Source organism: Cyprinus carpio, chromosome A11 (genome assembly GCF_018340385.1).
Source record: "Cyprinus carpio isolate SPL01 chromosome A11, ASM1834038v1, whole genome shotgun sequence".
In the NCBI taxonomy this organism is placed as follows: domain Eukaryota; kingdom Metazoa; phylum Chordata; class Actinopteri; order Cypriniformes; family Cyprinidae; genus Cyprinus; species Cyprinus carpio.
Genome location: NC_056582.1, coordinates 15,988,839 through 16,005,497, shown reverse-complemented (window position 1 = coordinate 16,005,497; position 16,659 = coordinate 15,988,839). Strand labels below are relative to the sequence as shown.

The 16,659-nt window shown below is 37.0% G+C and overlaps 3 protein-coding genes across 6 annotated transcripts; 1 reads left to right on the top strand and 2 right to left on the bottom strand.

The window, feature by feature from the left end:
* The first annotated feature begins 287 nt into the window (after nt 1-287).
* LOC109098547 (kelch domain-containing protein 7A-like) lies at nt 288-3,343 on the top strand. The gene has a single exon (XM_019112137.2). It carries the CDS (start codon nt 1,062-1,064, stop codon nt 3,333-3,335), a length of 2,274 nt encoding a protein of 757 aa, XP_018967682.1. The 5' UTR covers nt 288-1,061; the 3' UTR covers nt 3,336-3,343.
* Nucleotides 3,344-5,109: 1,766 nt separating this feature from the next.
* On the bottom strand, nt 5,110-10,249 carry LOC109098548 (uncharacterized protein C1orf158-like). Of its 3 annotated transcripts, XM_042766505.1 has the most exons (5): nt 9,909-10,241; nt 9,603-9,770; nt 7,796-7,906; nt 6,715-6,889; nt 5,110-5,720 (listed from the first exon to the last, which is right to left on the bottom strand). In XM_042766505.1, exons 2-5 carry the CDS (start codon nt 9,666-9,668, stop codon nt 5,464-5,466), a joined length of 609 nt encoding a protein of 202 aa, XP_042622439.1. In that variant the 5' UTR covers nt 9,669-9,770; nt 9,909-10,241; the 3' UTR covers nt 5,110-5,463. The 3 variants fall into 3 exon arrangements, with proteins under 3 accessions (XP_042622439.1, XP_042622440.1, XP_018967683.1); XM_042766506.1 differs by having other exon boundaries at nt 9,656-10,249; XM_019112138.2 differs by having other exon boundaries at nt 9,603-10,241.
* A 1,692-nt stretch (nt 10,250-11,941) lies between these two features.
* aadacl4 (arylacetamide deacetylase-like 4) lies at nt 11,942-16,659 on the bottom strand. Of its 2 annotated transcripts, none has more exons than XM_042766504.1 (4): nt 14,839-15,937; nt 14,550-14,716; nt 14,406-14,469; nt 11,942-14,304 (listed from the first exon to the last, which is right to left on the bottom strand). In XM_042766504.1, the coding sequence occupies exons 1-4, from the start codon at nt 14,844-14,846 to the stop codon at nt 13,521-13,523; spliced, it is 1,023 nt and encodes a 340-aa protein (XP_042622438.1). In that variant the 5' UTR covers nt 14,847-15,937; the 3' UTR covers nt 11,942-13,520. The 2 variants fall into 2 exon arrangements, with proteins under 2 accessions (XP_042622438.1, XP_042622437.1); XM_042766503.1 differs by lacking the exon at nt 14,839-15,937 and adding an exon at nt 16,459-16,659 and having other exon boundaries at nt 11,943-14,304; nt 14,550-14,775.

Sequence of the window (16,659 nt, the reverse complement as noted above, 5' to 3'; positions counted from 1 at the left end):
CCAAACTCTTCACTTGACACATGATGGGAGGGGCAGAGGGGTAGTAGACCTTTGTGACACATCTGTCAATTATTCAGGAGTAAGCATGCTTGCTGGTTTAGGTTTCCTCAGTGCAGCTACAAGACGGCTATCACATAGCAAAACAATGTCAGTGTCAAAAGAAGGACTCCATTCAGTCTAACAAAATGTTTATGGTTGTTTTGATAATTTTCTTTCATGGTAAGTCAATCATGTTACAGTTGTTTGCCTTACAAGGTTATGACATCTTACATTTAAAACAGTGTTCTTTTTTAAGGGTATGCAAATAATGCCTTTGGCAAATGCAAAGCTACCTCGTATCATCTCTCAAAGCCTTGCTAATCAGCAACACTGTTGTCATGCGTTCATGGGAAAGAACTTTGATCCTCAGCATTTACTGTGCAAACAGCAGCATCCTGGTCATATAGTCTTATGTTTGTAATTTATATAGTCTATCAGCCATCTCCACCTCTTAAGTAAATTACGTTCACCATTCTCACCAGCTGTGTTTGCAATAGCCAGGGTATGTTAGCTGTTTTCAAAGTTAAATAGACATCTCATCAATTAAAACAAAATAATCTGGCATAAACATATAGTCATCTCTCCATTCGCAATGAAATTTGCCTGTCTTGTTTTGTTTTGTTAGGTTGTGCTCTCTCTGCACTGGAAAAATGTCACCTGTATGTAAGCTAACTTGCTAAAAATGTTAGTTATATATCAGTAAATATACATCAATAAAATGTTAGTTCTTCGAGGAAACTAAAGGGTCAGATATACCACCAAAGCCCTGATGTCATGTGTTTTCATAGTGATCACCTGCACCAGGTGGAATGATACAGGTCCCCGCCCTCAGAGAACACAAGATGCAAATGCTCTTGTTGTACATATCAGGTTTTTAGTCATCCTGTGGGAGAAGAGACAGCTGACAGTGTACTTCTGCTCGCCGATACTAAACTACAAACTACACAGGCTGGAATACGCTAGGGGAGAGGCTTCAATTAAAATCCAACGTCCAGTGTACCAGCATACATTTCGCTACAGAGATGACAATTGCAGAATTGCTTGGAATGCCCTTTGACATGCAGCTCCTGGGCAAACTGACTCTATCCGTGGCCACCATACTATTTGTTTCCTTGGTTTTCAGATTTTACAACTCTAGGGCACAAAACAGGCGGCGGGGACGTGAAAGAATTCAACAAAGGGGTGTGCAAGCAACCCGAGGAACCTACAGTGCCTGCAATACTGAGCAAGAACCACAGAGCAAAGCTGCAAAGGAGGAGTCTGACGGGGAAAATCATTTTCAAGAATCTTCAGAGAAACCCTTGCAAGAAAGCCTTAAAAATGCCAATTCTGCCTTGAAAAGGGGTCCGCCAGAAACTATGGGCTTGGACAGTTGTGTTAAGGAGGAACCTGCAGGTAAAAGCAACATAATTGAGGATATAACTGAGACAAAGAGTGGCAAACCAAAGTTGACCTTAAAACTTCCTGGTGTGACTGAAACAGGTCCAGGAAGTCCAAGTGGTGGTCGATCCCCAGTTCTAATGAAGAAGCTGGAAGGTGGCATGGGTGTTGGCAGGCAGCTGAGGCAAGACGTTGGTCACCAGGGTATGTTCTCGAGTTTTCAGTCAAATGCAGAAATCAAAGTAGAGAATGCTGACCTAATCTTGGATGGGCCAGGGAATTGTAGAACGGGCATCCATGGAAAGATCTATGAGTACTACGTGGAGTCCTCATCACATTTCATCTCAGATTTAAGCCCCAGCTGGTCTGTCAGTCCAGTCTATGGTCAAAACGGAAACAGCACTTCACAATCATTGGATTTACCCGGTATTAAAGACAGCTCCCGATCACCAAGTCCACAACCGTCTAGTTTCATAAATAGAGATCTTGAAATTGCTCCACGAATTTCTAATGAGCCTCCCTCAACATTCACACCAGAAACTGTGAGGTACAGCAGGCAAGTAGTAATCCGTCAGGACAGCTATCTTAATGCTGCTAGTGACTCAGAGCTTCCAATCCCCTTTCCTACACAGAGGGCTTTAACACCTCACAGCTGTTCTCCAGCACAACCCAATGACATCCCTTCAAGCCCATTAGACTCTGATATAGCAAACCTGGAAGCGCCGGAGGAACCTCAAGTCGAAACTGTTGCCAGAGCAAAATTCTTACACTTTCCAGAGAACATGGGGAATGCAGAACTCGAGAGTCTAGCAGGGAAGCTCGATTTAGGCAACTGCTTGGAGGCTTTAACACTTGCTAAAAAACACGGTCACACTGGTCTTCAGCAAGCTGCTCTACGTGTCATGTCTGATAATTACCTTCAGGTCCTCAGAGACCCAGGCCTCTTCGGCTGGCTGAAAGCAGGGGAGCGTGATCAAATCCAAACACAACGCATGAAAGGAAGGAAGTGGTTAGTGGTCGCAGATATGGATTCCCCAGATTGGAGTAGACGTCCATCACAATCTATGTATTTAGAGTCTGAATCAGTTAAGTTATCCAGTATTTATTACTACGATGATTATAAGGACACATGGCACCTTCACACCCACATTCCCCAGGAAGTGTTATCTAAAGGTTGTGCCATGTGCACCATGGATAATTATCTATTTATCGCTGTGGGTTTCCAAGGCTCGGACCGTGAAGTGACCCCTTCAAAGAAAGTGTACTGTTACAACCCAGTGACTTCAATTTGGAGTGAAATAAGCCCCATGAATGAGGCAAGGCCTCACTGCAAACTGGTGGCTCTGCAGGGCTATATTTATGCCATTGGAGGGGAATGCCTATCAACGGTTGAGCGCTACGACCCCAGGACAAACCGATGGACCTTTGTGGCACCTCTTCCTAATGAGACATTCGCCATAGCTCACAAGGCCACAGCCTGCAATGGTGAACTGTTTGTTGCAGGGGGCACGTTGAGATACACCCTCTTGCGCTATAATCCCAAGACCAACACGTGGCGAGAGAACATGACTGTGGGCAGCAAGGACAAGACCACAGAAATGGTGGCAGTGAGGAACTTCCTGTACCGTTTTGACGTCAGTCCCCTGGGCATCAGTGTGTATCGCTTTCACGCAGTGGCCCGACTATGGTACGAATGCTCTTCATTACGCCTCCCACATTGCACAGCCTTTCAATGTGTGGCTATGGACAATATTATCTACTGTGTGAGCCGTCAATTTACCTTGAGGTTCCTTGCAGATGAGGTATCGCCAAGCTTTGTTGCACAGGATTTGAAAGTGCTATCTCCGGCTAAAGGTATTTTGTTTCCATTTGTCCTTGTGCTACCCGACAGAACCACTCAACAAACTTGTGTTTAAAAAAGGTCAGCTCTTTCAAGTAAAAGGTTGTCTGGTAAGAACAAACACTTGAGACCATATTATGCACATGTTCAAAGAATGTACCTTTTCTTAATTAGTGGCAATTGAGATAAAATATCAAGGCTATTACATCCAATTATTGTACAGCTAGATCACAATTACACAGCACTTACTGATAAATAAATCTGCTGTCATAGTGGAGGCTGTTTGTTTGTTTAGGCCTTCAAACCACTCTGATGTCTAAATCAACCTTTAAATCCTGGAAATGTCTTGTGCAAGTGCTTAAAATGTTTCAGTAAATATACCGTTTTTGAAACACTGTGTGGATTATGTTAACCAATCAATACTGTGTGTAGAATAAAGCCAAACTGCAGTTGCAGAGCTGGCATCATGAACAACATGAATGGCTGCCATTAGTACAATTTATGTATGCTCTCTAAATACATTCATAGCTTTTTTCTTTCCTTTTTACATACTTGCAGTTGTTTCCCTGCATATCACACAATTAATCTTACATGAAAGCATTATATTTTCTATATAAAATGTAAATCTATTTGTTGTATATTTTGTAAAAAAAAATTATAACATTGCCACAAATTTTGTCATCTGGCCACAAGAATGCAATTCCTTTCAGGTCAATGGTTTTACTTGTGTACTAATTTCTTCAAGCATTTTATGTTAACACTGTGTGGTTCTTTGCAAAGACAGTTTAACATCACATGAGCACTTCGGGGAATCCAAAAGAAACATTTCTTCACTTTGTGTATTCCATTAAACAATATAGAGATAACTAATGACTTAATGGGGGTAAGGAAAGAAGAATCTAATGCTTTGCCTCTTCATGTACTTTTCTCTATATCTTCTGGAGAACTGAGAATAAAATTCTCTCATCTATTATAAGTGAGTCTTGGTTCTTGTGTTAGACTTCAATATATAATGAGTTCTGACAAAATGTGTGTTTGCAGCAAGAGGCGTTTGTATGACCAGTATCTTAATTAAATTTAAATGCAATTATGCTGTCAAAAGCAAAGCAATCACATAATCAATTTAAGTTAATGAAAGTTTACAATACAATCACCGTGACAATCGCTTATGCATATGTGATCAAAGAAAGCAGGCATGCAGAGGAGTGTGTGCTGTGATGCAATTCCCTGTGATGTATCATTTCTCTCCGTGTGTAACTCTAGCACCATCATGTGGGGGAGATCTCAAGGTCTGATGGAATCTCAAAAGTACTAATTCACCACAAATGCAAAAAGACACAAAGCTGGAATGTTCCAAAGGCTAGCAGAAGAACACAGTGGGATAAAACCTACACAGCAGGAGAAGTGTGAACAGATGGTTGGACGTAAAATATAGTGTCCAATTCCTTATAATTAAACACTTTGATTCAACATAATTAAACACATAATGGGATGGGAGTTGTGAAAGTCCCCTTAGAGTATGTTGATGAATGACTCGGCTATCTGAACTAGCACTGTTGTCCAAATGAACTGTTGATTCAATGCTATTTTAGTGTGATGAAGCATTACATATCCTAAACAAAAATCTGCAGGTTTTTTTTGTTGTTGTTGTTTTGGTTAACACTGTTTTCTCTCTCACTCACTAATGTGACCCGCAAATAAACACCAACTTGTAGTAAACATGGAAAGAACACTGTATGACAGATGGATTTACCTGTAAAGATCAAATATTGATATTGACCATTATTATTTCAGTGGGGTTCAAAAGTTAGAGACTGTGTGAACTCAGAAGAGCTCTTTAGGTCATCTCAAATCATGCTGGACAACATGATCATCAGGTTTTACACACACTTGTGGAGTTCATGCAGTTCAAGTACTGCTGTCAGTTGCTGCTTTTCACTTTAAATAAAGTGCTGATAATATGATGTAATATAAAACTAGTGCATTAAATGCTAAAAGTATTTGGACTAGTGATATCAGACTTTTAGACCACATTGCAGTGTATATCTTTTATGTGACTTTCTGCAAACACAGTGGAATGCTCCTGTTCCTTTTGTTTTAAGTGCCATTTATCAGTAAAACAAGGTATTCCAAGCCCTCTCTCCAGGCTGAGGCCAGTCTGTGTGGTACTGGAGGGTTGAAGGTGTTGAAACAAAGGGCAAGGGTCACAGCAGGCGAGCTGAATTAGTGGAGACCTGCCTGCAGGGTCTGTGTTTCAGTGCCAGGTCCTCGTTGCTGTGCTTGGCAGGGTGCTGACTGCTGGAGAAGCGCTTGGGCATGCTGATGTGGCGAGAATAACAGAAGGCGCTGATGGGGTGCAGAGGGTATGAAGCCCTATACTCGCTTAGTGTGGGCACATCTGCCCGCTGTTGTTTCATACGAGCCCGCCAAGACTCTGCCAAGCCAAAATTAGTAGGAGGGCCTGCGTGTAAGAAACAGAGGGAGGCAGAGAGAGAGAGAAAAAAGAGACATCACAAGAGGAGCATGTTCAAATAGACTGTGTGAACTTTCTGTGCCACTAGCACTGCAACAATAAAGAGCAACACTGAAAAGACCACAGAGGGAACTGGGTTATTATCATTGACAAAAACTATTAAAACATTTTTGTTAATTTTAAATAAAGCTGTAAATATTAGATGAAAAACTATAAATGAAAATTCGAATTTGTGCTGAAGCACTAGAATTAATTCTAAATATTAATAAAACTATAAAAGAACATACCAAAATCAGCCTATGAATGGCTTACTTGTAATATTTTTACACTGAAAAAAATGTATTACCGTTGAATGAAGTTAACTCAAAAAGCTGAGCTGTTAATCACTGAAACAGTATCAAACCAACAACTTAAACTTGACCAATTCGATTCATTAATGAATCACTCAGAACAGTTTTGTGAACTGAATCAATAGATTTATTCATTTGAGTCAAACAAACTCTGATTAAAAAATATTTGTTTATCAGTAAGACATTGTTACATTTCTATTAAACTTTCATGAGAACAGAAGTCGTTTTGAGTGATTCACCATGTTTTCCTCATACAAAGATATAATATGAATCATGAGAGTTATTAATTTCTTTGTCTTTTTTTAAATCTTAAAATAGAAATGAAATCATATGGGTTTGGAACAACATGACAATGAGTAAATGATGACAATTTTCTTTTTTGAGTGAACTATTCATTTAAATCACTCACTGGCAAATAATAGACATCAATTTCTCATTCACATTTGCCGCAGTAATTTTCTGGCTATGCTCAAATAAAAGAATAAATAAAGACACTGGACAATAAAAGCCAATGTGTAAATAAAACTGATATCCATAATGATTTACAGGGATGTTCTCCAACATTAATTCAAAACGCAGACTGAATTGCATTAAAGTCAAGGGAAGTCTGAAGTCTAGGGGATGCTTAATACCTTGGATTGGGTGATCTGACCTCTCTGGGACCCCAGCCAGTTTGAAAGGGTTCCAGGAGTGCAGTGCGGGCAGAGAGGAGGAGGCCTGCCGCCCGTACGACTCATCATAGAGTGTCACCAGACAGTGGGAGGAGGGGACGTCATGATGAGAAAATAACTGCCTTAAGGGAAGACCCTAAAGCATGGATTAAACCCAAATACATGGTTTATCAGACCAGGGAAGGACAGAACGGATCATTCACGATGCACAGCTAAAAATATGTGGCTTATAATATGGCTTGATAGTTTATATATATTATATTTTATATACCTGTTATTTGATTGACTGTGCATAATCATGCTGCAGGGATGATGTATTTTTATAGGCATACCTGAGTTTTGTTCAAGTTTTGCACTTCCAGTTTTATAATTTTGAATTGGTTTATGAGCATGTAAGAGGCATAAACTTTTGTTGGTGACAGAGATGTTTTTTTTTTTTTTTTTTTTTTTTGCAATAATCCAAAGGTCAATGGAAAACCCTTTATTTTTTAAGGGAACCAGAGTGATGCTAACTTCCAGGTTGGCCTACAAAAATACACTGCCGCTCTCTATACATGAAAGTCACCAAATAAAAACTAAATATGTGGACAATACCGATGGTTAGTTTCAATTTTATATATATATATATATATATATATATATATATATATATATATATATATATATATATATATATATATATATATAATATATATATATATATATATATATATTCTGCACAAAGTCAACTTCAAAGTGAAATATGTATTAGCATGCAAAGAACTGTCTCCCTCTATTGTCTCCCACTGATTTTGCAACTTAGTTTGAAAGTCAACATTCATTTTTACTTTTAAATACTTGAAGAGATTAGAAAACAATGAAGTATCACAGTTATTCTTTTATAAGTTCTACAATGACGAGCAAGAAGATACAAAGGAGTTTAATAGCATGTTTCACATCTACGTATGCCTGTCGTCCATCATCAAAACTGAACAAGATTTGCTCACTGGTGTGTTTGTGATGTTTGGTAAATCATGCATGAACTGATGAATGTGTCCCAAACCTCTGAGCTGCAAAGAGCCCTTTTGCACGTGACAACATTGGGCCTGTGTGACCTGTGGGGCTTGTAGTCCATCATGTAGCTGCTGATCGCCGTCTCGCAGTCCTGAGTGAACTGTCTCACCACACACACACACACACACACACACACATAAGAAAGACAGAAACATTCAGCAAACAAATGCCATGCTCAGCAGAGCTTGCGGTCCCTTATTGATCGCAGATGTACTCTCTCAGGTCTGTTTCTGACTAGGGGACTGCAGAATGACTTTCATCAATCCCATTTGTCTGCCTCCAGTCTGTGCTGACCACGCTGATCAGCAGCGCTAATCACTTTTGAATAGATCTGAGCATTGTTAGAGGATCTGCACCCCTTTCAGGGTTTAAACAAGTACTTAAGTAGTGTGATAATTACTCAAAACAAGAGCCATTAGGAATTGTGCCTAAATAATAATCACCAATATATGTTAGAAGCTAAAAACACATTTTAAATGCAATATTGAAATAAATCAGCAACTTCGAATTCAATATTCTTGGATATGAATATCCTAGAAACAAAATTCTTGGCCTCAATTTTTTTTCAACTACCTATTATTCTATAATTCAACTATCTATTTTTTAGCCAATGGTTTTCATCAGATCTTCACCAAACATGCATTTACATGCAATTGCAAGGACTTGATGATGTGGACACCAAATAGGCACCATCTTCGCTTTTGGCTATTAAAGTGACTCTTTTCTTGGATGTCATTGCCACCATGGCCCAAAGATATATGAGTATTTTGGGTATATTTACTTTTAATTCATTTATTTGTTAATAATTTTTAAAGTCACCAGTTTTTTAGTGCATAAGATCACAGCAATTAACAAATGACAACAATCCAGACAAATCCCAATGGACAAGTACAACATTACTTTTTTCCCCCTTCTCTCTCATTCAGGAAGCTTTTTCATTTACAGTATGAAATAAAATCAACTTTAAATAGTTTAGCCAAAGGCAAAAACCCTATACAATGTTCCTGGGTCTGCAATATTGAATTTCATCAAAATTCAGTATAAAATTTTGGCAGAAACAGTAAAAGTAGTGCATAATGATATTTAGCTTAAGTTAGTATCAGTTTAGAATACTAATTCAAATATGTTCATTTTAAAAACACAGAAACAAAATTATTTCAAAAAGTAAAGATTCTGAAAGCACTGAAGGACATACCACAGCCTATAAAGTTAATATAGCTTTACAATAGTAACAATAAATGGCCTATGATATTAATTATTATATGATATTATTAATTAACATTATGGTTTCATTATAAATATGGTGATTATCTCTAAAGTGGACACCCCAACTTAATACAGGATATTTACCATCTGAATCTAACCATGGCATGTCTAATGGAAAAGTCCTCGTGTCATCTAACGTCAGTGGTTATAAAGATAAATTTGCTTTTAACCTCTTTGTATCCTATTGTCTCTGAAATTTATTTATTCTAGACTTATTAAGCGAAGCAGTCTTTGCTGAAATATTCACAACACTGTCAAAAAAGAAGATAGCACTATTTATCTACCAAACAGTAATACTTGTTTAAAAAAAAAAAAAACACTTTTATGTCGAAATCACGAGAAAATTAAGTCGTGAAAACGATAAAACAACTTTTATTATGCAGAAATCACGAAAAAAAAAATAGCCTACGTTAAGTTGTGATAAGGCTAAAACAACTTTTATGTCGAGACCACAAGTCTAGAACAACTCAGTTTTTTTTTCTGTGAATTCAAAATTACATTTACACTAATACAGTAACACATATACCTACATGTAATCTCTCCTCCGCCCAGTTACCAATGAGTACTTTGTCGCTGTATTTACCAAGTTCACTCATCCTTAAAGCAGCAGAGCAGTTGAAGCAGCTGATCGTCTAGAGCTCTGTTTCCATGGACACACCAAACACGAGGGGAATATTCCAAACGGAAGTGAGCATCGCCTTGTTGCAAATAAATAATCATTATTATTATTATTGTTGTTATTCAAATGTTGTCTAAATGCTGGTGAAGTGGCTCTCGGAGGAGTTCTAGAGACGAAGTTCTGAAGTCCTCACAGTGAGACTGTAACGTTAGACTACCTTCGCATGGGCGGTCAACACCAAATGAACGAATTCCTTGCTGAGACGACTCGTCATTCCGAGTCACGTTAAAGATTCATTTAAAATGAACGAATCGTTCAAGAACGACCCAGCACTACTTCATACATATTACATACTTGAGTATGTGTAGTAGTCATCCGCGTTCAGTTAAACATTCCATTTTGGCCTGCAGTGAGCCCTAACGAAAATTAACCGTGGTTTCACCACAAATTAAAAAAAAAAAACGGGTACAACGGTACTAAAGGCGCCCCGGGGTAACAGGCGCCTTTTACATTATCTGCATTTAAACCACTAGATGGCACAACGTGGCATAGCACTTTCCAAAACATCCGTTTTTCAAGATGCACGTGTATTTTCACAAGAGGGTCTGGCTGCAGACTTGCACTCTCAGACTTGCATTCTCAGACTTGCACTCTCAGACACTTGCACTTCCACTAGCGACGTCACTTGCAGTCTTTATTTTTTTTTCCTATTTATTGATAACTTTTTGTTTGAATCTCTCAACATTTTATAAACTGTTAATAAACTGTGTTAAAAACTGTGTTTTTAATTATATTTTTTAATATTTATTTTTATATTTTGATATATTATTTGTTTGTTTTTTTATATTGGGTGTTTGTTTTTTATGAAGGACTTTGTGCATTGCGTTTATATTCTGCTGTTCTTTGGCCACGGATTTGCCGGTCTTGTCTTTTTCTTGCAGGACCCTGTACGTTATAGTAGTGAATTAGTTTTAATCGTTTAATCACCACCACAGCGTCTTGTCTCCATTGGCAACATGCACGATTTGTGTTGATTGCAAGTGACGTCACCGGTAGCGGAGCGTGCAAGTGGCTATTGCAAGTGACATTGTAATTTAGTTTCTTTTTTCTTGTCTTCGCCACCTGGCTACTGTTATAAAATGTTGAGAGATTCAAACAAAAAGTTATCAATAAACACAACAAAAAAAAAAAATAAAGACTGCAAGTGACGTCGCTAGCGGAAGTGCAAGTGTCTGAGAGTGCAAGTCTGAGAATGCAAGTCTGAGAATGCAATTGCAAGTCTGCAGCCAGACCCTTCTCTGTATTTTTGATCCTTGATGCAAAGTTGATTATGTGCTTACTTGATCTTATATATATATATAGTATATATATATATATATATATATATATATATATATATATATATCTATAATATATATATATCATTTTTTAAATGTTGTAGACTTAAGTAGCAAGTGAGAACGCTAAAATTACTGCATATATTTTGAGACGTGGTATGATGTTTAGTTTTGTTTAAGATAATTAAAGCAACTGTTTTTAAATAACGAAATAATATGTAAAAATATGGTCTTTGGGGTAAAGCGCCCCTGCTGTTGGGGCTAAAGGTGCACAGTAATTAACATGATAATTAATAGATGGCTGACTTTTCCATTTGTTGACATGGTTACATTCAGATGGTAAATATTATATATTATGTTGGGTGTCCATATTAGAGATAATCACCATGTTTAGAATGAAACCATCATATTTAAAAACATGATATTAATCATATCATATAATAAAATATAATTTGTTGTTAGTACTGTGCATATATATATTCAGTTATTATTGGATCTCCTTCAATTCTTTCAGAATCTTTACTTATTAAAAGATTTTGTTTCTGTATTTTAAAATATATTTTTTATATTTATTAACATTTTAATGACAGTATATTTACTGAAAAATATATATATTTTATTTTTTCAAAAGGCCCCTCTTGCCACCTCAGACATTTATATGATTTTTAAACAAAATAAATAAATAACAAATTATGTTGCTCCATTATTGTTCAATAAAATGTATATTTTTTTTCTACAATTTTACATTTTAGGCACAGTGAATGGAACATTTTTTCTTAAGGTGGGCCTTTAGCACCATTGTACTCTAGTAGTTAAACCATGTTAACCGCATGTTTTTAGTGGTTTTGTTACAATGTTGTGAGTTAAACCATGTTAACCACAAATTAAGCGTTTTTTTGAATGGTAATCAATACGCCAAAAAAACATGGTTACTAATATGATTCATAATGTAATGTAGTTTTTAACCATGAATTCCACTATAAAACTTATTTAAAAAAAAAAAAAAATAATAAAATAAGTTGAATTAATGTGAACAGATTGGTTTAACGAAAGCATTAACATTCGATTAACAACATCGGAGCTCACAGCAGGCCTGTCTTTAAAGATTTGTCAATTATTGTTAAAAATCCATTTCTCTGTGGAGAAAACGAATGGAGTTTTAATTCCCTGACCCGAATATTACACTCTATGAGCAGCTGCAGAGAAAGAAGGTTCATCAGATTCCTTTAAACGCACCATGCAAATGCTGACTAACACTCTGAATGATGATAATTAGCTTCACTTGTAGCACCAAAGGAAAGACTGCAGTCTCCTACAAATGAGGCTGTAGAAGGGACGTGGGAGGAATTTTAAGTGTCACACACTGGAATACCATTCATGATTCAATTGACAAATTGAGCATTGTTTGTACATTACAAACACAGTTTAACACATTTAAAAACACTTTTTTTTTTGATAAACCTAATAATCTTTCTTGCTATTATTCACAGAATATTGCTGAATGACATTAATGATTCTACAAGGAGAAAATCAGTATAGATTTTTTTTTAGCAGCCTTTTTTCTTTAATTATTTTTTTTTCTATTCTTTTTTTCGTATAGGTATTTTTTACGTCTTTAATAAGCCACGAAACAAACCAACCAGCTATGAGGTGAATCACAATATTACAAACTTTGATTTGTGATTGACGCAAAAAAACAAACAAACAATAAAACAATATTTTATAATTGTACAAAAAAGAACTACAATCCCATGATGCATTGTGAATGATAGAATCTTACTATTATCTATAAAACTATTGATTTAAAGATATTGATTATATATACAGAAATAATATACTTTGCGTTTATTGGATAATATGCATATTAAGCACGGAAATATTTAAAATGTCATTCTCTGGTTGATATTTTATAGCAGAATCATGGGAGTTGTAATTTTTCACCTGTAATTAAACATGAAATGATGTGGGCTTATGCCATCGATTAAAGCAAGGAAGCATGCTTTCAAACAACCTTTGCAAAATCCCCTTTTGCATGCAATGCCTCCCCAAACTCAAACATCACAAACTATTATGGATAGTTTACAGATTAACTCTGTAAGTTCATTTAATCAATTGAAATTCAAACATTCTATCAAACTCCTCCATTTTGTAAAATTATCACTCTTGTTTACCTGGTTGCCTGTCTCTGTGTTGTTTGGCAAATCTTTGAATATATATATATTTATTTATTTATGTATGCATATATTTATTTGTTTATTTGGAGCACTTTAATTATTGGTGGCCATCATGCTGTGAAAAGTCTTTCAACCAGATTAACAGAAAATGTTTCTGGAAAAAAATTGCCTACCTTAACTTTAACAACCTTATAACTCTTCTTTAAAACAAATGGGAAAGTGTTTTTGTTCATTCCCATTTCTCAAAAAAAAAAAAAAAAAAAAAAACTCGTACAGGCTATTTTCTATGTCATTCTGACAAATCCTTTGGCTTCTCAGTCAGAGAGTTCTTATATATCTTACAATGCTGTCCATACCCTTTTGAGAAGATTGAAATGTCAACCAGCCCTGGTTGAAGAAACTGATGATCCCGTGGAAGCCATCAGATAGATGCTCCCACGTGACTTCCACTCCTGCATCCTTCAGTCGCTTGCGGAACAGAATGCCATCATCCCTCAGCACATCAAACTCACAGGTCAAGATGAAGGTGGATGGCGCGAGGCGAAGAACATCATCCTCGGCTAGTAAAGGGGAGATCTCTGGATCCAGCCCTTGTTTGATGATGTGATAGACATCACTATCATGGCTTGGGATAACCTGCGGACTTCTTGCTCCCTTTCTAAACTGAGGTGGAAGATTATCTAGATCCAGCCATTTCTTAAAGCGCAGTTTTAGCTCGATAGGAACATGCTTGCCTTCCAGAATCTGCTGGATCACAGAAGTATTCCCGTTGAGGTACTGTAGGAAATAGAACACCGCTCGGCCTCTGAACAATATGGGCACAGAGTGGTTCTGCTGGTATGAGGGCAGGTGGAAATCTGCCATCTGCAGTGCCGGGTAGATGAGAACCTGGGCACAGGGAGATAGCAGATGACAATCCGGTGTCTTTGACAGCCTCTGGCAGAGAGCAGCTGCCAGGTTCGCCCCTGCGCTGTCCCCGCCAACTGCCACCCTGCGTGGGTCCACCCCGAAATCGGTTTCTGCTATTGACAGGAAATGGCGAGTCACGACCTCACAGTCGTCCAGGTGGGCAGGGTACCTGTGCTCAGGGGCCAGACGGTAACTAAACATGGCAAACAGAGAAGGAAAACAACAGGGAAAATTAAACCAGCCAAAATTGAACTTGATTTATACATAAAATGAGTATGCCAAAAGTCAGCTAACCCAACAGACAAAACTATGGTGTCACTCTCCAGTGATATATACTGACACACTTCATCATAATCATCTGTGAAAGAACAAAAACATGAAAACATGTTAAATTATCAACACAACAGTATTCTTACAGTTTCTTTGAGTTTACATTACCAATGCAGCCAAACATCCATCCACCACCATGAAAGTAGACCAGGCCCCGTTTTTTCTCTCCTGAGGCAGTTGTAGGCTCATACACCCTCACTGGAATTCCACTGAAGCTCAAGTCCTTAATATGAAGCCCAGAGGACACCGGCTTTTTGCGGGCCATGATACAGCATCTGCACCATCGTATAAAATTAATCTGATGGCACAGCCCCAATCGTCCCAGAATTTGTCCCTAAATGTGGTTTCAATACAAAAGGGACTCATTACCAATGATTGTCCAATTCATAATACTCACCGTGCCATTAAATGTGCCACTCAGTGGGTAACCAATCCACTCGGCCATTTGAATTCTGTACTCATATTCCGAGATAAGAAAAACAGCTCATATCTCTTTATCATGCCCTTGAGAGAATATCAAGCTAATAGCTACAGAAAAACACTCTACTGAACTTGCTATTCTCAGTTTTAATACATTACACATCACTGAAGAGTTATTAAATTACTGAGGTGGACTTTGTATTGAGCATTGTTATGTTATTAAACAATTCTTTGCGCTAAAACATTCAGAATATAAAACAGAATCACAGTACAACTTCCAGAGGTGGACAAAGTACACAAATCCATTACTTGAGTAAAAGTACATATACTGCTGGTCAAATATTACTCTATTACAAGTGAAAGTTGTAAAGATTTTTACTTAAGACAGATTTTTACTTAAGTGCTTTTAAAAGTACTTAAGTACCAAAAGTAAATTTCATTTTTTATGTCAACAGACGGTTTTATTATTGCTCTATTATTGTTGTATGTAATAACCGCAATACCTTATGCCTCTGAAGCTATAATACATTACACCTACTGAATACACTGACTAGCTTGTAGTATCTTTGGAGTAAAGAGCTTTTAGAATGTTAAAAACCTATAGAAGTGAAACAAGTGAGTTGACAAAAAAAAACAAAAAACACTATTTCATTTAACACCCCTACCCATCAAAAGCAGAATGGTAGTGATCTCACACAGCTTCGGCAGTGTGTGTGCACAACTATGTAGCCATTCATCCACATTTGAACCAAGTGGACAGTGAAATTAAAACCCAGCAACACAACTGTAGCTGTATAACTTGCAACACTGCTTTAACGAAAAAAGCAAAACTAGATTTATTTAACATCAAAACAAAAATTTCAAAAATGCTCTTTTCACTCTTGTGGTACTTTGATGCCATACACAGAATGGTCTGTGGAGTGCTGCTTCAAGTCAAACACCTATTGTTTTTTGTTAGGATATGCACAACAGTTCTTCTGTGGCTTTATTGGTAATATTTTTGTTTACACAATTTTGGAAATTTAGACAATATTGTATATAAAATATACCACAATATTAACTTCTATTGAATTGTAGTAAATAAATATAATATTTGTATTTGGTTTGTGTTTGGTAAGTGTTGGGAAATCACTTCACATAACCCTACAAGAGTGATTACTTATAGGCTGTCTTAAAAAATAAATAAATAAATAAATAAACAAACATATATAGGAGAAGAAAAATAATCAACCACTTACTTTCAAAGCTGCTACATTGAGGACATTGGACATAGGTCAGTTGAGTGAAAAGTACGATATTTGTCAAATATAGTGAAGTTAGAGTCATAAGTTTCCAGAAAAAATAATACTCAAGTAAAACTCAAAGTGTACTTAAGTACAGTACTTAAGTAAGTGTACTTCTTTACTGTATTTTTCTTACAATGTCACTGGACATTCTCATTTTCAGGGGATAGTGTGGAAACCATTTGAAATATTAGACATATATGGCTAAGCGTTACTCTTGTTTTAGTCTGAAGTAGAAATGAGAATTGAACAGGAAATCAACCAATATGATTGGATTCGCCAGTGAACGCAACACAAAATGCATGACCACTCACCACAACGCTTATCCCCACATACACACAATGAATCATGTGTAGTTTCCCAGGATTAGCAACTCCAGGAGGGATATTTAAATTTCTCAGCTCTAAGTACACTGGGGCAACTACCAATAAACAGAAAGCAGCAAAAAAAGCTGCAAATACAGAGAGCAGAATTGCAATTCCAGTGTGCATGGCTGCTTCAACGTTCAAAATACA

What these genes read in the sequence shown, in the direction of transcription:
- LOC109098547 (XM_019112137.2), top strand. Translation starts at nt 1,062, where the DNA reads ATGACAATTGCAGAATTGCTTGGAATGCCCTTTGACATGCAGCTCCTG.
- LOC109098548 (XM_019112138.2), bottom strand. Translation starts at nt 9,668, where the DNA reads ATGAGTGAACTTGGTAAATACAGCGACAAAGTACTCATTGGTAACTGG. An exon ending in GGGCGGAGGAGAGATTACAT is followed by an intron (nt 7,907 to 9,602) that starts GTAGGTATATGT and finishes GTGGTGAGACAG; the next exon opens with TTCACTCAGGACTGCGAGAC. An exon ending in GTCAGATCACCCAATCCAAG is followed by an intron (nt 5,721 to 6,714) that starts GTATTAAGCATC and finishes TCTTACACGCAG; the next exon opens with GCCCTCCTACTAATTTTGGC.
- aadacl4 (XM_042766503.1), bottom strand. Translation starts at nt 16,635, where the DNA reads ATGCACACTGGAATTGCAATTCTGCTCTCTGTATTTGCAGCTTTTTTT. An exon ending in ATGTGGGGATAAGCGTTGTG is followed by an intron (nt 14,776 to 16,458) that starts GTGAGTGGTCAT and finishes AACCACATTTAG; the next exon opens with GGACAAATTCTGGGACGATT. An exon ending in ATGGATGTTTGGCTGCATTG is followed by an intron (nt 14,470 to 14,549) that starts GTAATGTAAACT and finishes GTTCTTTCACAG; the next exon opens with ATGATTATGATGAAGTGTGT.